Source organism: Rhamphochromis longiceps, linkage group LG8, assembly GCF_057381845.1.
Source record: "Rhamphochromis longiceps isolate RC_006_pf linkage group LG8, R_longiceps_female_GT1.1, whole genome shotgun sequence".
Classification (NCBI taxonomy): Eukaryota; Metazoa; Chordata; class Actinopteri; order Cichliformes; family Cichlidae; genus Rhamphochromis; species Rhamphochromis longiceps.
The window spans coordinates 7021306-7048756 of NC_140564.1; the positions used below are offsets into that span (position 1 = coordinate 7021306).

The window sequence follows — 27451 nt, forward strand, 5'->3', positions numbered from 1 at the left end:
TTTGGAAGGATTTTTTGTAGTTTTTTTTTTTTAATATTTCAGGGCACACTCTACACCAGTTAGTGGCGGTAATTCACCATTTTGCTGTTTGACAACCGCCAATAAATGATAAAGAAGAAGAAGAAAAAGCAGAAGGACGCGTCACATGATTGCTCGAGCACTTCGCCTGTCTGTTGACACTGCCAGCTCATCATTTTTGTTGAACCCTTTAAAGAAATCTGCTACATGGCTAGTTGCTTTCCGAGTGTGTCCGAGCTTGTTTCGGAGGCCCGGCGACTGTACGGACAGATGTTCGGTGAGGAGCCTGCTCGAGTGGCGGTGTGCGCGCCTGGAAGAGTGAACCTAATAGGAGAGCACACCGACTACAACCAGGGACTCGTGCTTCCAATGGTATCAGTTCCACACTGCCACTCAATAGAAAGCTTCATCTGTTGAACTGAGTCTTGCATTATCACTTTCATGTCGAAAACAGACAAAGATGTGATTTTAACAAACGGATTTTATGCTAGTAATAGTAAGAATAGTGCAGCAGTAATTTTTCTCTTCTTTTTTAAATAACTTCTGGAAAGAAATTTCTTCTTGACACAAAGACTAAAGACAAAACTAAGCACTTCCTTGTGCATTTGCTGTCAGGCCCTTCCTTTAGTGACTGTGGTGGTGGGTAGTGAAATATCCGGCCAGGATGTTACCGTGGTAACCGCAGCCTTCGACGCTGACGAGCCTCACCGATTGGACTTCTGCCTGTCTCGTGATGGATCTGCACTGTCTCCAGGGTTACCCCGCTGGGCCAACTATGTAAAGGGTGTTATACACCATTACAGGGGTAAACAAGACTGTAAACACATTATACTGTCACAGTGAAGTAGAACAGATGTCAAGCAGAATCTCACAATCAAAATTTAAAAAACAAATCCAAAAAGTCTACTTTTTATGTGTCTTGTGTTTTAGCTTCTCCAGTCCCAGGTTTCAGGGCAGTGATAGCCACCAGTGTCCCCCTGGGTGGAGGACTGTCCAGCTCTGCCTCTCTAGAGGTGGCCTTTTACACCTTCCTGCAGCAACTCAAGCCAGGTTAGAGTCATATTAGAGGACATGGCAGTGACTGAATACTTAATTCAAGTATTTCTGCGTTATACTGCTTTCTTATTCTATTCCACTACATTTAGTCCTTGCAGTTATTATACTCTACCATTTATTTTACTTATTGTTTTGATTTCGTTCAGATTTTAGAATAATCTGCCGATATATGATGCTGTATTATTCTTGATAAAGCTACCCAGTAGTATTTAAGTCATTATGCCAAAAGAAGACTTCTCAAGTAGTAAATGCCTTCAGATTCACTTAAGGAATAAGTGATATACAGTCCTGACCTCTCATCACCTCTCTGCTACCTGCTTGTTTCAACACGTGTGTTTGTTTTCAGTCTCACGTGGCACATTTTGATGGGGCCATTGCTGTTCACTCTTTGTTAGAGTGATGGTGGCCTGGCAATAACAGCTTTCATGCTAAAACAAAATGTATTCCAAGATATGGTTAGAGTGTTTGAGCGCTCTTAACGTCTAACCATACTCGTACTGACAGCCGATGCTTATTGATTTCACTAACAGGCCGATGGTGTTGGAGCCGTTTGATCTACTCTTTACTTTTCTTTTTCTCATAGATGATGGAAACCAGGTGTCCAAAGCATTAGCCTGTCAGCAGGCTGAACACACTCATGCTGATGTACCCTGTGGCATTATGGATCAGTTTGTATCTGTTCTTGGCAAGGAGGGCCATGCATTGCTCATTGACTGCAGGTAGTACAAGCATCTAGTGAGTGATGGTCTTTGGTTACACAAGATAGACATTGTTACTATATTTTCATTAAAATTAAAAAGAAAAAAAAATGTGTTTGACAGATCGCTGGAGGCCACCCCTGTTCCTCTGACAGATCCAGGCCTGGTCATTCTCATCACCAACTCCAATGTAAGGCACTCTCTGAGTTGCAGTGAGTATCCCATAAGACGCAGGCAATGTGAGACGGCTGCCTCCATTCTGGGGAAGGACAGTCTGAGGGATGCTACGATGAAGGACCTAGAGGGTGTGGATGTTTTTTTTCCGTCCTGTTGTAATCCATTTTCTCTTACTGTTTTACAGTTCATTGGCAGGTCTTTGAAAGCCTTAAAAACCACAACTTACAGTCCCCACAAACAAGGTCTTAAAGTATTTATCTGAGTCCAGGTTATTTTTATTAATTATATACAGTGTGTAGGAATTCAAATTATTGCAAAAGCCAAATAAATTATTTGCCAATAATGTACTATGAGAGCCGGTAACTGAGAGTTTTAATAATATGAAGTAAAAAAAATTACATGGTTTATTCAACATGCCTAAGGTATCGCCTTCTGCCTGACTCAAATTTTTCACCACTACAGTAATTCATAAATGTTTCACTTATTTTATTACTGCTTTGAACTTTTTAAGCATTTCTATTTTGCTGACCTTTGACTTGTCTTTACTTTTTTTACACACATAACTTTAAGTTTCAACCACTTGTTTGCCATTTGAAAGCACTTATTAGCATTTCAGTACTTTTAGATGACTGTATATATTTTTTTGGTTTTTTAAACTCATCAGTTAAAGCTAACCCTCTTTATTGTTTATCGGTTCAGAGGCCAGGGGAAGGATGGATGATGTTACCTACAGAAGAGCTCGCCATGTAATTGAGGAGATCCAAAGAACTGTCCAAGCTGCTAAGTCTCTAGAAAGAGGAGAATACAAGGAGTTTGGCAAACATATGGTTGAGAGCCACAACAGTCTGAGGTACAGATAGCAAATGAGTTACTGTATAGGTCACTGTCAGGCATGTTGTAACTCGATGTCCCTGTGGCAGAGATCTGTACGAGGTGAGCTGCAGGGAGCTAGATGAGCTGGTGTCTGCAGCCATGGAAGTGGAGGGCGTCTTCGGCAGCCGGATGACAGGAGGAGGATTCGGTGGATGCACTGTGACTTTGCTACTCGCTGAGGCCATTGACAGGACCATACACCACATACAGGTTAACACACACACATGTATAAAGATGTAGCATGTAGTCGTGGTTATCAGGATGACCACGACCAGTAGAATCAAATAACTACATATTCAGTAAAGCTCGTAACCTTAAAACAAACACTTAGGAGACACTGTTATTGGTCAGTGATAAGCTTTTCAGTACAAACTTATCTAATGGCATATATAGATTTAAAAATCCAAGGCTTTTTTTATGCCCCGTGATATACTACACAATATGTGTGTATATTTGAGTTCTGTGTGGATTTAATCAGTCAGGATCAGGAGTGCTTTAATGATCACTTTGAAGAAATATTTGTTGCAAATTAAAAATAAAAACAAACTTACATGTTAGAAATTAAGATGAAATGCAATTAAATAAAATCTGTAGAAAGTACAATTCCAAATATAACAGTTCAGTAAAAGCTAACCTTGTGATGGAGCTAGGTTAGCTGTTTTAAAAGTGTGCTAAGCTAAACGTGACTTGGAGCAACCTGATGGTCATACCTGGTCTGAAGTTTTATTATAGGGGCAAAAGTTTTAAGCCATCATTAAATTTTGTTTGAAAACTTAGTATTAACTGTAGCATTTTTTTAAATATACAAATCCACAGAGAAATCTAGTTAGGGCCACATTAAGAAAAACTAAATTCATAATTTTGAGAATAAAGTTGAAATTTCAAGATTAAAGTCGAACATCTGTTTTGAGAAAAAAGTCAAAATGTGGACGTTACAGCTGTTGTTTCAAGACAAACTGCCACAGTTGCTGCACCATCTGAGTTAGTGAAATCATACTTCAGAATCTATTTTAGTAACAAGGAAGGAAATTTCTCTTTTAGCACATAAACACAGTGTGGTGATAAGTACAAGATGGTGCAGAAAGCTGCATCTGGTCAGACAGAAAAACCACACAAACTTAGAAGAGTGGATTTGTACAAAATGAAATAGCTGGTAATGGACAGATGCAAAGTTATTGATGGTTACAGCCTTGTGCAATATAGAGGATGTATGTTGTGTCACAAGACGGTTGAATTAATTGTTTCACTAAGTCATCTACACAAGACAGTTTGTAGAGGATACAGCAGTGGTAGCAATGTTTTGTGTATTTTATGTTCAATATAGGTATTTGTTGTGCCTGAAAATGAATAAATAAATGAAATGAAATGAATGAAATGAAAATGTGTGTTGAAACAACAACTGTTATCTGAGCTGGCACTGGGGAGCTAGCCTAACTTGTGGGGACCAAAATCCTGGTCCCCACAAGTTACATTAAAATTTTTTTTACACATTCTCACTTTTTATTATGCAGGATCTTGCATTTTGCAACATGTTTGCCTTCACAGATATATAAAGAGATAATAAATATTTAAATAGATATCTAAATTTAAACAAATGAGTGGTGGCTCAAGACTTTTGCACAACATATTAAATTATGCCATGGGTTTATGGCTCATCGACATATAGTGTACAGTGGTGTATGAACAGTCCATTACTGGCTACGTTAATGACCACTACAGTATAGGTGTGTGTGTGTGTGTGTGTGTAGTTGTTGGCCCCACAAACACTGCTAATGTATAGGGTGCAGGGTCTGACACAGTCAGCATTTTTGCCATCTCTTCTTCACATACGCTAAATTTTATTAATACACGTAGTAGCTGTTTTCCAGTCTTATGTGCCAGAACACATAAAGTAATTATGCATTCATGCAGTGCTTTTCCTCTCATATGCTGTCTGTAGCATCTGTATTATGTATTTAACCTCTTCATATTTCATAGTGTAGTTTTATCGTTGTAAAATTATCCGCTCTGCTGCCATTACACTTATCTATAGTTGTGACTGAGCAGATACTACCAACACCGCCTCTTTCGTGTGAAAACATCCAAGTGAAACCCTGGGTTAACAAAGTGAGAGCTATGTTTGTGTGACCACGTGTCTTCACTGCAGATATCAGGCTAAGTAAACTTAGATTACAGAAAGATGTTGCTCACAGTACAGGACCCTGTACAATTGTTATAAAGGGGGAAACTGTCCATGGAAACCAAAATAGTTTGTTTGTGCCAGGCTTTAAACATGCTAATCTTTTCTGGGCATTTTGACGTGAGAGTCTACGGAGACTGACTTGCTTTTGGGATCATCCTCAAGGGGCCATTTTTTTGTTTTGTTTGACACCTGATCGTGCGCTCCAAAGAAGGGAATAATTTATTAGCATTTCCTTTCAGCAATTGTATTTTTCATAGGAACAAAATCAGTTTTTTGCTTTGTTTGTTTTTCGGTAGGTAACTCTATTTTTCTGTTTTTATTCTCTTTTCTGGTAAATCTTAGCATTCCTGACAGTGTATGAGAAGAAACATGTGTGGGGCATTGTTCATTTGTTAACAGTGGATAAAAACACCTTTCAGTGAGCTATCACTTTAAGAGGACATTACAGACAAATCCCCAGTCCCCCTGTGTCTTGCTCAGACATCTCCAGTGTGTGAGAGTCAGAGACAGTGGGTGAGAGCTGAGAATAAAAGCAAGTTTCATTGAGACGGAGCCAAGAGTCCAGTCATTGGCATGCTACTCTGGTTACCCGGTAGGCCTGCTGCTGGTTGACACAATTCAGGATCTTATAAGAGATGCATCAATAAAAGTTTTCGGCCGCAGATTATCATTGGAAATGCCGGCATCTATAAAGATGTCACTTTGACTTTGAAGCAGCAGTGAGAAGAAAAAGAACAGCAGCCTTTTTCCATATTTTGAAACGGCAGTTTTATCTTCAGTTTCTGAATCAGATTTGGCAGATTTTCTTGTATCTCTCCGAACTTGGCTGTATCCAGGACACTACTGTGGCTTGCTGACTGTCAAAGGAATAAAGCCTTTGTGGGGAAACAAAAGAAATACTTGAATCTTCCACAGTCCTCGACATTCCTGAACAGGGCATAATTCTTGTCCTCACAAAAGCAACACTGACTTCACAGGTATAAAAAGCACAGCTTCACCTACAGGATGCTGGATCTCAACTCTTCAGATGACAGCATGAAGAACTCTCTTAAGGACCCTGTGTGCTTGAACGTCGGTGGAGAAGTCTATACAACAACCTTAGACACTTTAACTCGCTGCCGTGACTCGATGCTAGGCACCATGTTCACCGGACAAGTTCCTATGCTTAGGGACAGCTGCGGCAACATTTTCATAGACCGTGACGGTAAAGTGTTTCGCTACATTCTGAATTACCTGCGCTCTGGCTCTTTGGATCTGCCAGATGGCTTCACTGAACTCGCACTGCTCAGGAGAGAGGCAGATTTCTTCCAGATACCCCGTCTGCTGGAGGAGATTCGTCACTATGAGGTATCGGTGCCTCTGGGCCTTAGAGGTGGGCCGCTAGGAGCCATCATGATAGTAAAAGTCGACTCCAAGGTACGTGTGATGAGGTTAGCTAGACTGTTCATCTGCTCATAATAGGTTTGTTTTATTAGGTTAGTCGATCATGTTTACTCTTGACCACTAACTACAAGCCAAACAGTTTGTTTTTAAGTGCAGAAAAATAGAAACAGGACAAAATGGTTTGCAAATTATTTAAAGTCCATAACCTTTGTTTTTCAAAAGTAGTACAAAGATAATAAATATAAAAAATGAGACATTATATTATTTTCTCAATTTGACCTCAGCAAACATGTGTGGACAGTGTCTGCACATTTAATAATGGCTCAAACATCAGTAAAATGCCTTCTTGAAGTTTGCACACCGAAAGAAAAAGTCCTACAAGTGCATATGCAGTAAGGCTAGCCAAAAAAAACCTTGTTACTGCACCTCTTTAGTGAATCCTGACTCAGTCAGAAGTATTTCTGCTTTTTAGGAAATGGTAAAGCAGGCACTGTCCCAAATTATTTGTTAAAATGACCATTTATTTCCTATAGCCTCCAAATTTGTAATTTTTTCCATAAATGCTAAATGACACAAAAGGCAGTTTCTGGTTGATTGCACTCTATATACAGTACTGTGCAAGTCTTGGGCAACAATTTCTTTATATTTTGCTCGGAAAATATATTACAGCACCACTGGCTGAAATGCAGCCTCAAACTGTGTTAGAACCTCCTGTTTTATTCACTGTTCACTCTTGCCTTCCCTCAAACGTTGTAACAGTTTGAACCAAGAATGTCAGATTTGGCTTGACTTGTTGCCATTGATTTTTTTGAATACAGTTCTTGTGTAATCTGCGCCTTCCTCTCTTGTCCTTTAAGAACCACACCTTGCCAAGCTATGCCAAGTTTCTAGTGAAGAGCTGTGTGGAATTGCCTTATGGGTAAAAAAACAAAAACAAAAAAAAAATTTTTATGCCTTTCGAACTCTGTTATTATCACCATTTATCTGATATTCAACAAAAGAAACTGGTCAGATAGTTTCATGTTGTGTGCGTTTGTTTTGTTTTGTTTTCAACAGGCTGCTCCATTTTTCTAAGTGGCTTAAACACAAAATATATTCCTATTTTAAAAAAAAAAAAAAAAAAAAACTTTGAAAGACCTTCAGAAAGATCTGTTTTTGAAGACTTCTTTAAGAAATGAGTCATTGGAAGCAAAATATAAAGAAATGAGGATTGACCGAAGACTTTTGCACAGTAAAGAAAGAAAGAAGGTGCATTTCCCAAACCCCCGAATACCCTCACATATTTACTGCATATAATGATGGACAGTCATAGTATTGGTGAAGTGCATTAAATTAGTTGCAATAACTATTGTGGTAGCAATAGTTATTGCAACTGTACATTTTTTTTTTTACGCTACGACTGTACTTTTTTTTTTTTTTTTTACAATTTATGAGAAAATGATGTTGCCTAACATCTTAATTGCATTTTGATTGTTAATTTAGCTCATACAGATATGATGGAGGTGACCCATTTCTTGTAAAGCTCTGGTATCAAATAGTGTTTTAGTGAAGAAGTTAACCTAATAAACAAAACTAGCCAACACCGAAGTTTCAATCATCCAGTTATAGGATAGTGGGTATGATTAGTACTTTCCAAATGTTTATGCCATTAATCAGTGATGATATTGACAGAAGTTTCAATGTGACAGTTGTAGTCAAAGTGAAATCTGTAAACGTTTAAAATTAAAAACAATCTCCTCAGAACTGTGCAGCAGGTCATCACCTACATATGTATGAGCGAGAAAAAAGGAAATACCCTATAAATAATATGAATTAATAAATAGTGTAAGTATGATGACAGGTGTTATTTATGCTTTTGGACAACTGTTATGTTTTAATCGATTTCATAAGTTAGTCAAGAACAGGTGCATAATATCATACCACATTCAAATTGCATAGCAATTTGGTAAATTATGGCTTAACAAAAAATTAACTAATTATTTAATATGAATGAAATATGAGCAGAGAGTACAGTCATGTTGAGGGATAGGCTGTGTATGGTTCTGTTCTGCTTCTAGTTAGACTCTACCTGTTCCTCATTCAGGTGTGCAAAGGTTTTTTTAATCAAATAACTTTTCCCAATAAACCATCACAGCTAGTGTTTTGTGTATATACAAGACATACACAGAGGTTGTGTTTGTGCACCTGTTTGCATGTGTAGCCATGGAACAACCGGTTCTTTGTTTGTGTATACTCTGGGGGATATGTAGTCAGTATGTTCTTCCCTCTTATTTCAGGTCCGTGTTCTCCATTTTAACTTGCGCCATGGGCCTGAAAACTATGAACTCCGCACATGCTCTGTACGAGCGTTCACAGTCGACCTCTTTTGTACCTGGAGGGCATTTCTAGGTTTGCTTTGTGAGCGCTTCTCCTACAGGACACCCCAGGGTCTCAACAGCCCTCACCTATGTCGTCCGAGGCAGAACAGACTGAAACTGGAATGGGTGCCAAAGCCTGATGAACTCCCACAGGAACAGTATGACAAGCAGCAATACAGGGGCCTAACTTTGTCTAGCCCTGAGGTCACGTGGTCGGATGACATGATGAACATGCACTACAGTCACTGTGAAATCACAGACATGCAAGGCTTTTTGGAGGAGCTGTTGAAGATATCACTTGCTGAGGGGTTCAAGGTTGATCTAGTCTCTCCTGACCCTGCAGATATTCTTAACTGCACTTCACTTCGTCTTGTGAAGTCATGAGCACTGGATGAAAGTGACTAGGAAAACCAGAACATACCAAGATAATAAACTATAGGATAAGATGAGATAGCCTTTACTAGTCCTGGAGTTAAATTTGAAGCAATGAATTCTCTATGACATGGAGTTAGATTTACTGACACATTATGACTAGGAGGTCATTATCTGTGGTTCTTTTGCTATCATAGAGTTTACTAAAAATAATGCAAAATGTGCTTTATTAATAAAATGGTAAATAAAATGTACTTTTTTGTGGAAATTCTGATATTGAGGATACAACTTCAAATTTTAGTTTGGGCTCTGTTTAAAAATGGCAACTGTTTTTAAAAGTAGTGCAGTGTGAGTAGTACTAGAGCACACACCAAGGAATGATAATATTCACTGTTAGTCACTCGGCTAAATGTGTGACATATATTGTGACTCACTTTACAACAGTGTTGGGAAGGTTACTTTTAAAATGTATTCCACTACAGATTACAGAATACATGCCCCCAAATCTAGTTTGTAACGTATTCCGTTAAGTTACTCAATGAGAGTAACGTATTCTGAATGCTTTTAATATATTGTCATGCTTTTTACAACTACATGAATGTACTATTGCTGTGTGATTTAATATTATTACTGAAGGCTACTCGCCACCGAGTTAACATTGTTAGCTGGCATTATCTCAGGTTAGTTCATCGACTGCTTTCAGAACTGCACGATTATTTGCAGCTAGCAGGTTGTTAATGCTATTCATTAATTGTAACAGTCACACAGCGATAGTACATCAAAGATACTGAAGTGGCACATAACCCAGATAGCTACCACAATTAACACAAGGTAGTTGCAGTAGGCTAACGTTCGTTTTTTAAAAAGAACTTCCTTCCAGATGTTTTTTTAGGTTGGGGGTGGAGTCTTTTGAGTGCAACTTGGTTGCTGCCAAACAGTTTGCATTGAATTGTCAGATTTCACCCATCCGTTTCCTCTTTAAATATGAAGTGGTGTCAGAATTTCCAAGTAAGAAATGCATTCCTGTTCATGCACTGCTGGCTCTGTTGTGCTGGCTTCGGATCCATTGTGTAACTGATGCCACCAGCATTAATAGGACTCTAATTTCGTGTTTTGTTTGGGTTTCCGGCAATGTGTGGAACTACCAAAATCAGAGAGGGGACAGCATAACATATGAAACAGGAAAAGACCACCTTGTAATCCATTAATTTCAACAAAGTAATTGTATTATAATAATCACCTTGTTACGCCTCCTCGAGGGCAGGAGGGGGTAACACAACAACTCCAGAAACTCGGTACAAGTGTAATAACAAAAGCAAGTTTAATGGCAGCTTTCTCACATAAACAATAACCCAAATTCATACAACAAATGTGGGGGAGAAAGGGACAGTTAGGTTGTTCCCAAAAAGACAAAACCAAAACTTAGCTGAGCTCTTACCCTAGAAAAACAAAAAAGGTCTGTAAAGACTTTTATGGGTTCCACACTTAATCCAAGATAAACCTCAAAATGTTGCAGAGCCAACAGAACGGCAAGAGTTTCTTGTTCGATTGTAGAAGACCTTCTCTGAGGATGAGTGAACTTCTTTGAGAAGTAGCACACAGGGTGATCAAGTCCTACCTACCTACCTACCCCAACCACGCTAGCATCAACCTCCAACTTGAATGGTTGGCTAAAACCTTTTTGGTTAAAGGAATCTGCCAATAACCTTTCAACATATCCAGTTTAGTCATAAATGTGGCAGGTCCAATGTCATCAATGCAATTATCGACGAGAGACGAGGAATACATGTCAGGAACTGTCACAGCATTCACTTGGCGGAAGTCCGTACAGAACCGTGGACTCCCATCAGCTTTAATGTCCAACAAACATGGGGAACTCCAGGGGCTACAACTGGGTATTGCAAGTCCATTTCTAACAAGATACTCTACTTCACAACTTCTCTTTTGATGGGATTGACTCTGTATGCACGCTGTTTAATGGGTGCAGGACTGGTAAGAAAAATGTCATGGGATATCAAACTCGTCTGGGTAGGAACATCCCCAAACATACACCGGAAGGACACAATCAGGTTCTGAATGTCTTCAACCTGATTAAGTGACAGGTGAGACAAATAGTGGGACAAGTCAGACAGAATCTCACTATTACTTAGTCTCGTCCCCTGTGACACATCTTTGCGCAGGACCGCATCTTCCTCACTGCTTTCATTGGCTATATCTGAAGCTACGCATGCTATAGGGGAGCTAGACTTAACCTTGTGCGGAGTGAGGGGATCATCTTCATTCTCTCTATTCTCTCTAGAAAGATAATGTTTCATCATGTTAATGTGGCATACTCTAGTCTTGCGACGACGATCAGGAGTTTGAACAACATAATTGGTCTCACTGAGTTTCCTTTCCACAACGTACGATCCAGAAAACCTTGTTTTCAGAGAAGAGCCCAGAATGGGGAGCAGAACTAGAACCTGATCACCAGGTTTAAACTGACAAGCAACTGCTCTCCGATCATAGTGTTTTTTCATCCTTAGCTGCCTAGCAGTTAAGGTGTCCCTGGCAATAGCGCAAGCTGATTTAAGGCGCTTTCTAATTTTAGCCACGTACTCAGGGATGCTCTTTAGTGTTTTAGTTGGAACAACTAGCTGTTCTTTAAGGATGTGCAATGGTCCTCTAACTTCATGTCCAAATTCAAGCTCTGCAGGACTAAAGCCTAGGGACTCTTGCACTGCTTCACGAGAAGCGAACAATAAGAATGGTATACCCTCATCCCAGTTCTTTCCTGTCTCCAGACAGTATTTGCAGAGCATGGACTTTAATATCTGGTGAAGTGCTCCCTGACTTTCAGGATGGTAGGAGCTTGATGTAATGTGCTCTACTCCTAATGCTTTTAATGCCTGAGCAAAGGTTCTAGACTTAAAGTTGGTTCCCTGATCAGTCTGGACTACCTTTGGAAGACCAAACACTGAGAAGAACCCTACCAGAGCTTTACTGATGACAGGAGCGGTGATCCTTCAAAAGGGGCACTGATTCGGGAAACCTAGTAGAAGCACACATCATTGATAGGATGTATTGGTTCCCTGACTTTGATTTTTGTAAAGGTCCTACAACACCTACAACACCACAACACTTGACTGACAGGATGACTCAACAGACAAAGGCAAAATACCCTCTCGAACGATAGACTGCGAACCACCCGTGTCTCTCAGTATTGTTACAGGCTGGTTGTCAACAGTATCACCTGTTAAAGAAACACAACCCTGTGTGATAAAAGGTTTGAAACAAGGATCTATTTCACGTTGAGATGTTTGGGTTCTGGGAGGCGACACATTTTGAATCAAATCCACGCCCTTGGGTTGCGGCGGTGTAGTCTTATTTTTTTTTAGTGCAAGGCAATCAGCAATGACATGACCTTTTTTATGGCAATAGAAGCATTCAGGTACCTCACAGGAAAGTAATGGTTGCTTAGCTCTGGCTTCAGGCTGACCAAGATCAGGCTTTGGTGAGCGTGTGATCAAAACCTTATCTGAACGAGGGGATGATGCAAACACATTTTTATGGGTTAAAATGAACTCATCAGCAGATTCTTAAAATCTTCCAATAGGATTAACTGACGAAGAGCTTCAAAGTCTTTCTTCACTTCACTTGCTGTGCACCACTTGTCAAAAAGAACTGCCTTCTCACGTGCAAACTCTACATATGTTTGACCATTAGACTTCTTGTGATTCCTGAACTTTTGTTGGTAGGCCTCAGGTACAAGTTCATAAGCACGAAAGATGGACTCTTCAGTACATTGTATTTCATGCTATTTTTGATAGAGAGAGATGACACAAGCTCCAGTGCTTTGCCCACTAGCTTGCATTGCAGTAGCACAGCCCACATTTCTTTTGGCCATTCCAGTGCTGTTGCAATCCTTTCAAAGCATTAAAGTTGAGCCTCATAGCTTCCACCTCTAGCTGTTTTAACTTTACCTCCTTCTCAGCTTCAATTTCAAGCTGACGTATCTGAAGTTTGAGGTCGAACTCAGCCTTACGTGCTTGCTCCCTTTATGACATACAGTGGGGCAAAAAAGTATTTAGTCAGCCACCGATTGTGCAAGTTCCCCCATCTAAAATGATGACCGAGGTCAGTAATTTGCACCAGAGGTACACTTCAACTGTGAGAGACAGAATGTCAGTAACAAAAATACAACTCAATACTTTGTAACATAACCTTTGTTGGCAATAACAGAGGTCAAACGTTTACTATAGGTCTTTACCAGGTTTGCACACACAGTAGCTGGTATTTTGGCCCATTCCTCCATGCAGATCTTCTCGAGAGCAATGATGTTTTGGGGCTGTCGCCGAGCAACACGGACTTTCAACTCCCGCCACAGATTTTCTATGGGGTTGAGGTCTGGAGACTGGCTAGGCCACTCCAGGACTTTCAAATGCTTCTTACGGAGCCACTCCTTTGTTGCCCGGGCGGTGTGTTTTGGATCATTGTCATGTTGGAAGACCCAGCCTCGTTTCATCTTCAAAGTTCTCACTGATGGAAGGAGGTTTTGGCTCAAAATCTCACGATACATGGCCCCATTCATTCTGTCCTTAACACGGATCAGTCGTCCTGTCCCCTTGGCAGAAAAACAGCCCCATAGCATGATGTTTCCACCCCCATGCTTCACAGTAGGTATGGTGTTCTTGGGATGCAACTCAGTATTCTTCTTCCTCCAAACACGACGAGTTGAGTTTATACCAAAAAGTTCTACTTTGGTTTCATCTGACCATATGACATTCTCCCAATCCTCTGCTGTATCATCCATGTGCTCTCTGGCAAACTTCAGATGGGCCTGGACATGCACTGGCTTCAGCAGCGGAACATGTCTGGCACTGCGGGATTTGATTCCCTGCCGTTGTAGTGTGTTACTGATGGTGACCTTTGTTACTTTGGTCCCAGCTCTCTGCAGGTCATTCACCAGGTCCCCCCGTGTGGTTCTGGGATCTTTGCTCACTGGTCTCATGATCATTTTGACCCCACGGGATGAGATCTTGCGTGGAGCCCCAGATCGAGGGAGATTATCAGTGGTCTTGTATGTCTTCCATTTTCTGATGATTGCTCCCACAGTTGATTTTTTCACACCAGGCTGCTTGCCTATTGTAGATTCACTCTTCCCAGTCTGGTGCAGGTCTACAATACTTTTCCTGGTGTCCTTTGAAAGCTCTTTGGTCTTGGCCATGGCGGAGTTTGGAGTCTGACTGTTTGAGGCTGTGGACAGGTGTCTTTTATACAGATGATGAGTTCAAACAGGTGCCATTCATACAGGTAACGAGTGGGGGACAGAAAAGCTTCTTACAGAAGACGTTACAGGTCTGTGAGAGCCAGAGATTTTCCTTGTTTGAGGTGACCAAATACTTATTTTCCACCCTAATTTACGAATAAATTCTTTACAAATCCTACCATGTGAATTCATGGATTTTTTTTTCACATTCTGTCTCTCACAGTTGAAGTGTACCTCTGGTGCAAATTACTGACCTCTGTCATCATTTTAAGTGGGGGAACTTGCACAATCGGTGGCTGACTAAATACTTTTTTGCCCCACTGTAAGTCAAACTTCTAAGAACTCGGCGCACAAATGAAATCTTGTAAGTCAAAATCCATAATTAAATACAAGGCAGTAACATTGTACCAAACGCCAGAGTTGTCTACAGCTCCGGAAAATAGATCCCGGACGAGCCCCCACTTGTGTTATGCCTCCTCGAGGGCAGGAGGGGGTAACACAACAACTCCAGAAATAACAAAAACAAACTTTAAACAGTAACTGTAATGGAATACAGTTACTTATATTATGTATTTTAAATACGGAACGCCGGTACAGATTATCAGTTACTCCCCAACACTGCTTTACAAGTATTCATGGTTTATCTCCACAGCCTAAATGCAGCCACTGGCAGCCATGGAACACATGTTTAAATAATAATTGAACATTTCATAAGAGTACTCTTTAATTTTTTGCCAAAAAAGGTTTTGAGATTGATGTGTCTGTCCTATGGATGTTTCATTAGAAATGTTATTTCTTTGGGGATCAGGACTGTCCAGCATTCGGTTAGCCATCTCTCATCGACTAGCAGCTGGTTCATTTGTGTTGACAGACATTCATGGACTGTGCAGTGAGCTTCTTTAGCCAATAGGCGTGAACCATGTCGAGGCCTGGTGCTGTCCAGCTCTTTATACTGGAGACACTTTTTTGGGTGTCTGCCACTGTGATGGTTACTGGACCCTGTTCAGGGAGTTGCTGTGGTGTGCTCTTAGATCCACTAGCCACTGAGCATTGCTGTTATGGGTTGGGTTCTCCCATCTATTCTTCCAGTATTGCTCTGTCTCCAGCCTTTGTGGTGCTGTTCTTATATTGTTCCCCTGCCACTGAGAGTACACCTTGGACGGTTCTGTATAGTTTATTCTCCTGCCTTCGAACTCTCTGGTGTACCTCTTCAAGTGGCTGGCCAAGGCTGTGAGTCTACCTTCTATTGTACTTCTTGCACCTTTCTGCAGCTCCGATAGTTGGCTAACCTCCCTTCGTGCTACCTTGATCTTGGCCTTCTCCATGGAGGGTACTGCTCTTTGCTGTTGTTCATCTTGTAGCCAAGCATCTCACTAATCACTGCTGCTTTAGTGTAGATCAGCTGGTAATGGTCACGGTAGGTATTGTCTGTAGTGCTACATTCACATCAGCTGGTAGATCCTCTCTCGTAGTATCTTGGTAACCGGCTGTGGTCAGTACCTCTCGCAGTCAATGATCCTTCTTCCATTGGTACCCAATCTTGGGTGGGCGATATAATTTTTCCCCTTACCTGTCGTTCTGGCTCCCCCTTGCCATAGCATTTGTGTTGTACCTCGTGATTGACGAGGTACAACACCGTGAGAGCAGTTCCTTTTTCCAAACAGTTGGAACACTGAGCTTCTAGTTGTTTTGCTGTCAATCTGGATGGTTTGGTTTAATAGGGGTGGCTGTAGCTCAGGTGGCAGAGCAGGTCATCCACTAATCAGAAGGTCGGTGGTTCGATCCCAGGCTGCATCCTGGCTGCATGGCAAATATCCTTGGGCAAGATACTAACCCCGTGTTTGCCTACTGGTGGTGGTCAGAGGGCCCGGTGGCGCCAGTGTCCGGCAGCCTCGCCTCTGTCAGTGCGCCCCAGGGCAGCTGTGGCTACAATGTAGCTTGCCATCGCCAGTGTGTGAATGTGTGTGTGAATGGGTGAATGACTGAATGTAGTGTGAAGCGCTTTGGGATCCTTACGGACTAGAAAAGCGCTATACAAATGCAGGCCATTTACCATTTACCATTTTAATATGTGGGGGTCTAGCCTAAGAACCCTTACTGGATAAAGACCCCCCAGGTGGGAATCAAACTTGCGACTCCTGTTCCAAAGGCGTGTAGGCCTACAAAGGCATGTAGTCCTACCACTATGCTATCTAGCTGCATATATTATATATGTTTTAGATTTTATCTCTTCCAAACATTTACAGGCCAATATCAAAATTAACATTTGTATCAAAGATCTTAATTCAATTCATCCATCCATCCATCCATCCATCTTCATCCGCTTTATCCGGGGCCGGGTCGCGGGGGCAGCAGCCTAAGCAAAGAGGCCCAGACCTCCCTCTCCCCAGCCACCTCCTCCAGCTTATCCGGGGGAATACCAAGGCGTTCCCAGGCCAGCCGAGAGATATAATCTCTCCAGCGTGTCCTGGGTCTGCCCCGGGGCCTCCTCCCGGTGGGACATGCCTGGAACACCTCACCCAGGAGGCGCCCAGGGGGCATCCTTGTCAGATGCCCGAACCACCTCAGCTGGCTCCTTTCGATGTGGAGCAGCAGCTGCTCTACTCTGAGCCCCTCCCGGATGGCCGAACTTCTCACCCTATCTCTAAGGGAGAGGCCAGCCACCCTTCGGAGGAAGCTCATTTCTGCCGCTTGCATCCGCGATCTCGTTCTTTCGGTCACTAGCCACAGCTCGTGGCCATAGGTGAGGGTAGGGACGTAGATCGACCGGTAAATTGAGAGCTTCGCTTTTACACTCAGCTCCCTCTTCACCACGACGGACCGGTGCAGCGTCCGCATTACTGCAGCTGCAGCCCCAATCCGTCTGTCGATCTCCGGCTCCCTTCTCCCATCACTCACGAACAAGACCCCGAGATACTTGAACTCCTCCACTTGGGGCAGGAACTCATCCCCGACCCGGAGTGGGCACTCCACCCTTTTCCGGCTGAGAACCATGGCCTCAGATTTGGAGGTGCTGATCCTCATTCCCGCTGCTTCACACTCGGCTGCGAACCGTTCCAGTGCGAGCTGGAGGCCCTCACCCGATGAAGCCAACAGAACCACATCATCTGCAAAAATCAGAGATGAGATTCTGAGGCCACCAAAGCGAAAGCCCTCCGCCACTTGGCTGCGCCTAGAAATTCTGTCCATAAAAATTATGAACAGAACCGGAGACAAAGGGCAGCCCTGGCGGAGCCCATCACCCACCGGGAACGAGTCCGACTTATTGCCGGCAATGCGAACCAAGCTCTTGCAACGGTTGTATAGGGATCGAATGGCCCGTAGCAATGGGCCAGACACCCCATATTCCCGCAACACCTCCCACAGGACACCCCGAGGGACACGGTCGAATGCCTTCTCCAAGTCCACAAAACACATGTAGACTGGTTGGGCAAACTCCCATGCACCCTCAAGTATCCTGGAGAGGATAAAGAGCTGGTCCAGTGTTCCGCGACCAGGACGAAAACCGCATTGTTCCTCCTGTATCCGAGGTTCGACTAACGGACGAACTCTCCTTTCCAGCACCCTGGCATAGACTTTCCCAGGGAGGCTGAGGAGTGTGATCCCCCTGTAGTTGGAACACACCCTCCGGTCCCCCTTCTTAAAGATGGGGACCACCACCCCGGTCTGCCAGTCCACAGGTACTGCCCCTGATCTCCACGCAACATTGCAGAGGCGTGTCAACCAGGACAGCCCTACAACGTCCAGAGCCTTCAGGAACTCGGGGCGGACCTCATCAACACCAGGGGCTCTGCCACCAAGGAGTTGTTTAACTGCCTCAGTGACCTCGCCCCCGGAAATTGGCGGGTCATTCCCCTCATCCCCAGACTCTGCTTCCTCCTCGGAAGACGTGTCAGTGGGATTAAGGAGGTCCTCGAAGTATTCCTTCCACCGCCTGACAATTTTCTCAGTCGACGTCAGCAGCGCTCCGCCAGCACTATACACAGTGCAGGTAGAGCACCGCTTTCCCCTCCTGAGACGTCTGACGGTTTGCCAGAATCTCTTCGAGGCAGTCCGAAAGTCTTTTTCCATGGCCTCTCCGAACTCCTCCCACACCCGAGTTTTTGCTTCAGCCACTGCCCGAGCCGCATTCCGCTTGGCCTGTCGATACCTGTCGGCTGCCTCCGGAGTCCCACAGGCTAACCAAGCCCGATAGGACTCCTTCTTCAGCCTGGTGGCTCCCTTCACCTCTGGTGTCCACCATTTGGTTCGGGGATTACCACCACGGCAGGCACCAACCACCTTGCGGCCGCAGCTCAATGCAGCAGCTTTGGCAATGGAGACGCTGAACATGGTCCATTCGGACTCAATGTCCCCAGTCTCCCTCGGAATGCTGTTGAAACTCTGCCGGAGGTGTGCGTTGAAGATCTCGCGGACTGGGGCCTCTGCTAGACGTTCCCAGCACACCCTCACTACGCGTTTAGGTGCACCAGGTCTGTCCAGCATCCTCCCCCGCCACCTGATCCAACTCACCACCAGGTGGTGATCAGTTGACAGCTCAGCCCCTCTCTTTACCCGAGTGTCCAGAACATATGGTCGCAGGTCTGCTGATACGATTACAAAATCGATCATCGACCTACGGCCTAGAGCGTCCTGGTGCCACGTGCACTTATGGACACTCTTATGTTCGAACAGGGTGTTCGTTATGGCCAAACTGTGATTAGCACAGAAGTCCAATAACAAAGCACTGCTCGGGTTCAGATCAGGGAGGCCGTTCCTCCCAATCACGCCCCTCCAGGTCTCGCTGTCGTTACCCACGTGAGCATTGAAGTCTCCCAGTAGGACAACAGAGTCTCCAGGTGGAGCACCCTCCAGCACCCCCCCCCAGGGACTCTAAGAAGGCTGGGTACTCTGAACTGCCACTCGGCGCATAAGCGCAGATGACAGTCAGGAGGACCCGTTCCCCGACCCTAAGGCGCAGGGAACAAACCCTCTCGTCCACCGGGAAAAACCCCAACGTACCGGCAGCAAGCCGAGGGGATATTAGAATACCCACCCCAGCCCGCCGCCTCTCACCAGGGGCAACTCCAGACTGAGACAGAGTCCAGCCCCTCTCCAGGAGACTGGTTCCAGAGCCCAAGCCATGCGTAGAGGTGAGCCCGACTATATCTAGCCGGTACCTCTCAACCTCACGCACTAACTCAGGCTCCTTCCCCACCAGAGAGGTGACATTCCATGTCCCTATTGCCAGTCTTGGCAGCCGGGGGTCAGTCCGCCAGGGCCTCCACTCCTGGCCGCCACCCGGCACACAATGCACCCGACCCCTATGGCGCCTCCTGCGGGTGGTGGGCCTGCGGGAGGATGGGCCCATGTCTCCTCTTCGGGCTGTGCCCGGCCGGGCCCCATGGACTAAGGCCCGGCCACCAGACGCTCGCCCTCGGGCACCCTCCCCGGGCCTGGCTCCGGGGCGGGGCCCCGGTAACCCTATCCCGGGCAGGGTAAACTGTTCCCTCGCTGTCCTTTTCATAAGGGTCTTCAATTCAATTCAATTTTATTTATATAGCGCCAAATCACAACAAAAGTCGCCTCAAGGCGCTTCATAGATACAGAGAAAAACCCAACAATCATATGACCCCCTATGAGCAAGCACTTTGGCGACAGTGGGAAGGAAAAACTCACTTTTAACAGGAAGAAACCTCTGGCAGAACCAGGCTCAGGGAGGGGCGGCCATCTGCTGCGACCGGTTGGGGTGAGAGAAGGAAGACAGGATAAAGACATGCTGTGGAAGAGAGACAGAGGTTAATAACAGATATGATTCAATGCAGAGAGGTCTGTTAACACATAGTGAGTGAGAAAGGTGACTGGAAAGGAAAAACTCAATGCATCATGGGAATCCCCCGGCAGCCTACATCTATTGCAGCATAACTAAGGGAGGATTCAGGGTCACCTGGTCCAGCCCTAACTATATGCTTTAGCAAAAAGGAAAGTTTGAAGCCTAATCTTGAAAGTAGAAATAGTGTCTGTCTCCTGAATCCAAACTGGAAGCTGGTTCCACAGAAGAGGGGCCTGAAAACTGAAGGCTCTGCCTCCCATTCTACTTTTAAATACTCTAGGAACAACAAGTAGGCCAGGGGTCAGCAACCTTTAAGACCCAAAGAGCCATTTGGACCCGGTTTCCACGCAAAAGAAAACACTGGGAGCCGCAAATACTTTGTGACATCTAAAATGAAGATAACACTGTATATACTGGGTTTTTTTTTTACCTTTATGCTTTACCTCTATGCCTAATATAACAAAAGGAAAGACACCCAGCTGAACTAGAATGATCCATGTAGCAAACAAAATCTGTTGTGAGCCGCTACCCTTATATCACCTTTGGGCTTTTGGAGCCTTGACCTGACTTTTAAAAAATAATTGGGGAAATAAGCACTATGCTGCTAAAAAATGAAAAATAGATATTTGCAAAATTCTGCCTAAATATGTATTTTACCTGGTTAATGTGTGTGGCGGGGCGTGGCCTGCAGTGCTGCTGCAGGGGAGGCGGACACACCTGAGCGGCACCCGCAATCACGCCTCGCTGCCTTAACGTCTGTGCCATCTATGCTGTTGTGTTGTTGGTGGTGTGTGTCGGGCTGCGAGCTGAAAAGCTACAGCCGGCTGTATGCGTACAGCAACCGTGTGTGAAAAGTGGTCAATAAAGAGATGCTGAAAAGCATGTTCATGGAAACATTGTCGGGTCTGCCGTGATATGTTTACAATGGGACTTCTGCTCCCGAACCTTTGTGCACAGCGTCTGCAAATCGGGGCTGTACAAAGTCACTTTCAGCTTTACGCAGGCAGCTTAACAGCTGTCATCTGTGAGGCGTGAGCGGTGTTTGTTTTCGCCGGGTATACCGGCTTCCACGAGTGTGACACTTATTTTGAGCGATGAAAAAATAATAGTAGAATTTAATTTTATTTTTATATTTCAATATCACAATAATCTTCCAATTTAAAACTAAAAGTTAAAACAGAACTAACATAAATGAAATACACTTCAGCTAAATACTTCTAATTTATTTTCCCAAACCACATGGAGCCGCAGTATGAGGACTAGAGCCGCAGGTTGCCGACCCGTCTTAGACAAAACAATAGCCGAATAACTTAACTACTTTTTGTAGAAAAATAATGTTCTGGACATTTTCCAGTCTGATTTCAACAAATCGCACTCCACTGAAACCACTTTACTTAAAGTGTATAGTGATGTTTTGATGGCAGCAGACTCTGGAGAGTACACAGTTCTGTTTATATTGGATCTCACCTCTGCTTTTGATACTGTTGATCACAGTATCATGATAAATAGGCTTAAGGACTTGGGATTACTGGTGTTGTTTTAAAATGGTTCATGTCGTATCTATCTGAGAGATCTTTTAGTGTCTGTATGAATCAAGTTTTGTCTGAAATATCAGCTCTGCCTTATGGGGACCTCAGCAATCTGTTTTGGGTCTGATTCTCTATTTGCTTAATATACTCCCTCAAGGCCAAATTGTCAAAGGTTATTTCTGTTCATCTCTACGCTGGTGACATTCAGTTATACTGTTCTTTCAAAGCTTCTGAGTTTTATAAATTGTCTTGTTTAAATAATTGTCTGTCAGAAATCAAACAATGGCTAAACAACTACCTTCTGTTACAGTGGCTTGCAAAAGTATTCGGCCCCCTTGAACTTTCCCACATTTTGTCACATTACAGCCACAAACATGAATCAGTTTTATTGGAATTCCACGTGAAAGACCAACACAAAGTGGTGCACATGTGAGAGGTGGAACGAAAATCATACATGATTCCAAACATTTTTTACAAATAAATAACTGCAAAGTGGGGTGTGTGTAATTATTCAGCCCCCTTTGGTCTGAGTGCAGTCAGTCGCCCATAGACATTGCCTGATGAGTGCTAATGACTAAATAGAGTGCACCTGTGTGTAATCTAATGTCAATACAAATACAGCTGCTGTGTGACGACCTCAGAGGTTGTCTAAGGCTACGTCCACACGTACACGGGTATTTTTGAAAACGGAAATTTTCCGTTTTAAAAAATAATCCCGTCCACATGTAAACGCAGAAATGAAGGAAAACGCTGCTAGGAACATGCCAAAGCAGCAGGTGGCGATATATTCCTTACCGTGTAGAAATGTTGGCCAATCAGAAGTCTAGAAGCCTCGGTGGGAAATAGTAAACAAGGATGGGGCATAGAAGCAGAACCGAGTCGTATGTGTGGAGGGACAGTAACTGTGTGTATGTGTAAGCATTTAAACACTGCAGAGAGAACAATTAACAGTAACAGTATTGTAGAAATTCATTTCACCGAAACAATAACGTGGTGCACAGTGTGACATCAAAAAAGGCGCACACCTTTGACGCTGCGTTTTCTGCGTTTTCTCCGTTCTTCTCGTCCACATGTAAATGCAAAAACTGAGTTTTCAAAAATATCCACCCTGGCCCGAGTTTTTAAAAATCTCCGTTTTCAGTCACCGAAAACGCCGTTTAGGTGTGGACGAAAGGTGCAAATGCATAGACAAATCTGCGTTTTCAAAAATACCCGGGTACGTACTAAGAGAATACTGGGAGCAACAACACCATGAAGTCCAAAGAACACACCAGACAGGTCAGGGATAAAGTTATTGAGAAATTTAAAGCAGGCTTAGGCTACAAAAAGATTTCCCAAGCCTTGAACATCCACGGAGCACTGTTTAAGCCATCATTCAGAAATGGAAGGAGTATGGCACAACTGTAAACCTACCAAGACAAGGCTGTCCACCTAAACTCACAGGCCGAACAAGGAGGGCGCTGATCAGAAATGCAGCCAAGAGGCCCATGGTGACTCTGGACGAGCTGCAGAGATCTACAGCTCAGGTGGGGGAATCTGTCCACAGGACAACTATTAGTCGTGCACTGCACAAAGTTGGCCTTTATGGAAGAGTGGCAAGAAGAAAGCCATTGTTAACAGAAAACCATAAGAAGTCCCGTTTGCAGTTTGCCACAAGCCATGTGGGGGACACAGCAAACATGTGGAAGAAGCTGCTCTGGTCAGATGAGACCAAAATGCAAAACGCTATGTGTGGCGGAAAACTAACACTGCACATCACTCTGAACACACCATCCCCACTGTCAGATATGGTGGTGGCAGCATCATGCTCTGGGGGGGCTTCTCTTCAGCAGGACAGGGAAGCTGGTCAGAGTTGATGGGAAGATGGATGGAGCCAAATACAGGGCAGTCTTGGAAGAAAGATTGCAAAAGTCTGCAAAAGACTTGAGACTGGGGCGGAGGTTCACCTTCCAGCAGGACAACGACCCTGAACATAAAGCCAGGGCAACAATGGAATGGTTTAAAACAAAACATATCCATGTGTTAGAACGGCCCAGTCAAAGTCCAGATCTAAATCCAATCCAGAATCTGTGGCAAGATCTGAAAACTGCTGTTCACAAACGCTGTCCATCTAATCTGACTGAGCTGGAGCTGTTTTGCAAAGAAGAATGGGCAAAGATTTCAGTCTGTAGATGTGCAAAGCTGGTAGAGACAGACCCTAAAAGACTGGCAGCTGGAACTGCAGCAAAAGCTGGTTCGACAAAGTATTGACTCAGGGGGCTGAATAATTACGCACACCCCACTTTGCAGTTATTTATTTGTAAAAAATGTTTGGAATCATGAATGATTTTTGTTCCACTTCTCACGTGTGCACCACTTTGTGTTGGTCTTTCACGTGGAATTCCAATAAAAGTGATTCATGTTTGTGGCTGTAATGTGACAAAATGTGGAAAAGTTCAAGGGGGCCGAATACTTTTGCAAGCCACTGTAAATACAGATAAAACAGGAACTTTGATTATTGCTCCTGACAATATGATTTCAGAAATTAAGCAGCATATCAGTTTTTGTTCAATCATGTCTCAGAAATTTTGGCATTATATTTGACAGTTAAATGTCACTTGAGAATCACTACAAACAACTGGTTCAGAACTGTTTTATGATCTAAGAAACATTTCCAAACTCAGACTACTGGTGTCAAAGGCGGAACTTGACATGATTATTCATGCTTTTATCTCTTCTCGTTTGGATTACTATAACGGACTTTTGACTTGTTTCAATAAATCAGTTTTGGATCGCCTTCAACTGTTCAGAATGCTCAGGCAGGACTTTTAACTGGCACTAGCAAGATATCGCACATTATTGCAGTTTTGACTTCTCTTCATTGGTTGCTGTTAAATTTTAGGTTTCATTTTAAAATTTTTGTTTTAGATTTTAGGGCTCTACATGATGAAGCCCCCCAGTATATCTCTGACCTGTTGAAACCTCATGCTTCTTCCCAAGTACGTAGGTCTTGGGGTCGGAGGTTGCTGTTGGTCCCACGTACTGGTTCAAAACACATGGGGCTTTTCGGGCAGTGGCACCGAGGCCGTGGAATTCTCTTCCACTGTCTGTACACTGTGCAGCTTCTATTGACTCTTTTAAAAAGCAGCTGAAGATATTTCTATAGAGAAGAGCTTTAAATTAATTTGTTGATTTATCTTTTTCAATTCATTGTTTTATTGGTTTTATTGTTAGCAATTTGTGATTTTTATCTATGAAAAGTGCTATATAGATACATTTTACTTACTTAAAATATTAACTAATTAAAACGTTTTATGTAAGTAGTAAAATGGTAGGAGGTACAATAGTTTAATCCAGAGTAATGATGACAGGTGTGTAGCTGAAACACAAAATCTGGCTGTTTCCACTTGACCACCCTGCGAACTTTCATGGGGTGAACTTTAGTTTTTACTTACTACTGTCAGCGAAAGTGATTTTTAAAAGTGCTTCTCACACACTTCTTATTAATGTTCTCAGATAAGGTTGCAAAAAATATGTATAATTGTTGTTTTATGTAGTTTTACCCACTGTGCATACTGTGTCTCTGTGTGTGTTTCTCCTTTTTCCTCTACAGGAGAAATACAGTGGGACTGCGACTTTCTATGTCACATCTCCTGCACAGGGCACGCAAGTTCTCACTTTGACCTGACCTTTGTCAACACCTCTGCATTCCTTTAATTTGATTTTCTTTCTTTAATTTCATTAAGTGGTGTACTGCAATACACACTAATGTTGATTGAAAAGAGTTGGGCAAGTGCCTTTATTGTTGAAACATGTTTATAAAAAAAACTTTGCTTAAGATGACTTGTAGCAACTGCTTAATATTTTTGATATGGAAATCCAGCTGGGTTTATTTACGATTTATGATTTTATATTGATCCCACATCTCTATTAATAAACCATGTTTCTAAAATGTGAATGTTTTCAGAACTTTTTTTGTTTTAACTTGTTTTTTCATTTTAATTCTATATTGAAATGTGTCAGCTAATATTAGCACACAGATAAATTTCACTTAAATGTGAAGGTCGTTTCAGTAAACTTTGATTTTATGGGGTCAATATATGACCACTGACTGCTGAAGTTAATTTAGACAAACAGGAAAATTATTGTTCAATTATTTTATTAATTACTATTTATTTTAAGAAAAAAAGCTTCATGACATCTAACCAAGTCAAGATATCATCAAATCTTACATCAAGAGATGCCTTTATGAATAGAAATTACATCAAGGTGCAAACCACTAGTTAGAACAATTAACAACAAGAAGGTGAGAGTAGTCTGCACACAAAAAGAAGAAAAGGAATTAGCCCCACTAGAAGTCATTAGTATTACTGATTAAATATTTTTATTTACTTTTTTTCTTTTCTTTTTTTTACATGAAAATACATTTTTTGTCCTATACACTAACATTAAGGATTCATGAAAACAACACCTGGGGACATCAAGGAAATATCTTTTCATTGAGGATACTTTATTTAGCTTCATGTTCTGTGCCTCGATGTGTAAATAAAAAAAAAAATGTTTTGTTATCACATTAGTTATAATAAAATCATATTTGATTCCCTGCTGAATTTTTGAGTTTAATCACTCATGGAAAAAACAAACAAACAACAATCTCTAGATTTTATGGTTTTTTTCATTATAATGGAGAACACCAATAACCAAAACAAAAACACAAATATTGCATCAAATATCAAATGAATTGATTTGCTTGGCTTTGAGTGAAATAAGTATTTAATCGATTACAGTCAGAATTCTAGCTCCCACAGATTGGTTGTGTGCCCATGTGGCACACAGATTAATTTTAAATTCAATTTCATTCTTATTTATATAGCACCAAATCACAACAACAGTCGCCTCAAGGGACTTTATATTGTAAGGTAGACCCTATAATAATACATACAGAGACAAAACCCAACAATCATATGACCCCCTATGAGCAAGCACTTTGGCGACAGTGGGAAGGAAAAACTCCCTTTTAACAGGAAGAAACTTAAGGCTCAACCAGGCTCAGGGAGGGGCAGCCTCAACCAGTTGGGGTGAAAGAAGGAAGAAAGGACAAGGGACATGCTGTGGAAGAGAGACAGAGATTAATAACAAGTGTTATTTAATGCAGAGAGGTCTATTAACACATACTGACTGAAGAAGAAATAATCAATGCATCATCCCTCAGCAGCCTACGTCTATTGCAGCATAACTAGGGGAAGATTCAGGGTCACCTGGTCCAGCCCTAACTATATGCTTTAGCAAAAAGGAAAGTTTTAAGCCTGATCTTAAAAGTAGAGATAGTGTCTGTTTCCTGAATCCAAACTGGAAGCTGGTTCCACAGAAGAGGGGCCTGAAAACTGAAGGCTCTGCCTCCCATTCTACTTTTAAATACTCTAGGAACAACAAGTAAGCCTGCAGCCCAAGAGTGAAGTGCTCTAATGGGGTGATATGGTACTACAAGGTCATTACGATAAGATTTTGAATTCAATTCTGGATTTAACAGGAAGCCAATGAAGGGAAGCCAATATAGGAGAAATCTGCTCTCTCTTTCCAGTCCCTGTCAGCACTCTTGCTGCAGCAGTTTTTCAGCGTCACTCTGAGACAGGATATTTCTAATTTTAGAGGTATTGCGCTAATGGAAGAAAGCAGTCCCACATATTTGTTTAGTATGTGCATTGAAGGACATATCCTGGTCACAAATGACTCCAAGGTTCCTCACAGTGTTACTGGAGGCCAAGGT

General features: G+C 42.7%; 2 protein-coding genes across 2 annotated transcripts; both read left to right on the top strand.

The window, feature by feature from the left end:
- Positions 1 to 124: 124 nt before the first annotated feature.
- LOC146663020 (galactokinase-like) lies at positions 125 to 25642 on the top strand. The gene is made up of 8 exons (XM_085415601.1): positions 125 to 390; positions 634 to 823; positions 949 to 1068; positions 1658 to 1793; positions 1896 to 2077; positions 2649 to 2799; positions 2870 to 3032; positions 25298 to 25642. The coding sequence occupies exons 1-8, from the start codon at positions 226 to 228 to the stop codon at positions 25370 to 25372; spliced, it is 1182 nt and encodes a 393-aa protein (XP_085271727.1). The 5' UTR covers positions 125 to 225; the 3' UTR covers positions 25373 to 25642.
- On the top strand, positions 5387 to 9800 carry LOC146663021 (BTB/POZ domain-containing protein KCTD21-like). The gene is made up of 2 exons (XM_085415602.1): positions 5387 to 6420; positions 8664 to 9800. Exons 1-2 carry the CDS (start codon positions 6010 to 6012, stop codon positions 9126 to 9128), a joined length of 876 nt encoding a protein of 291 aa, XP_085271728.1. The 5' UTR covers positions 5387 to 6009; the 3' UTR covers positions 9129 to 9800.
- Positions 25643 to 27451: the final 1809 nt, after the last annotated feature.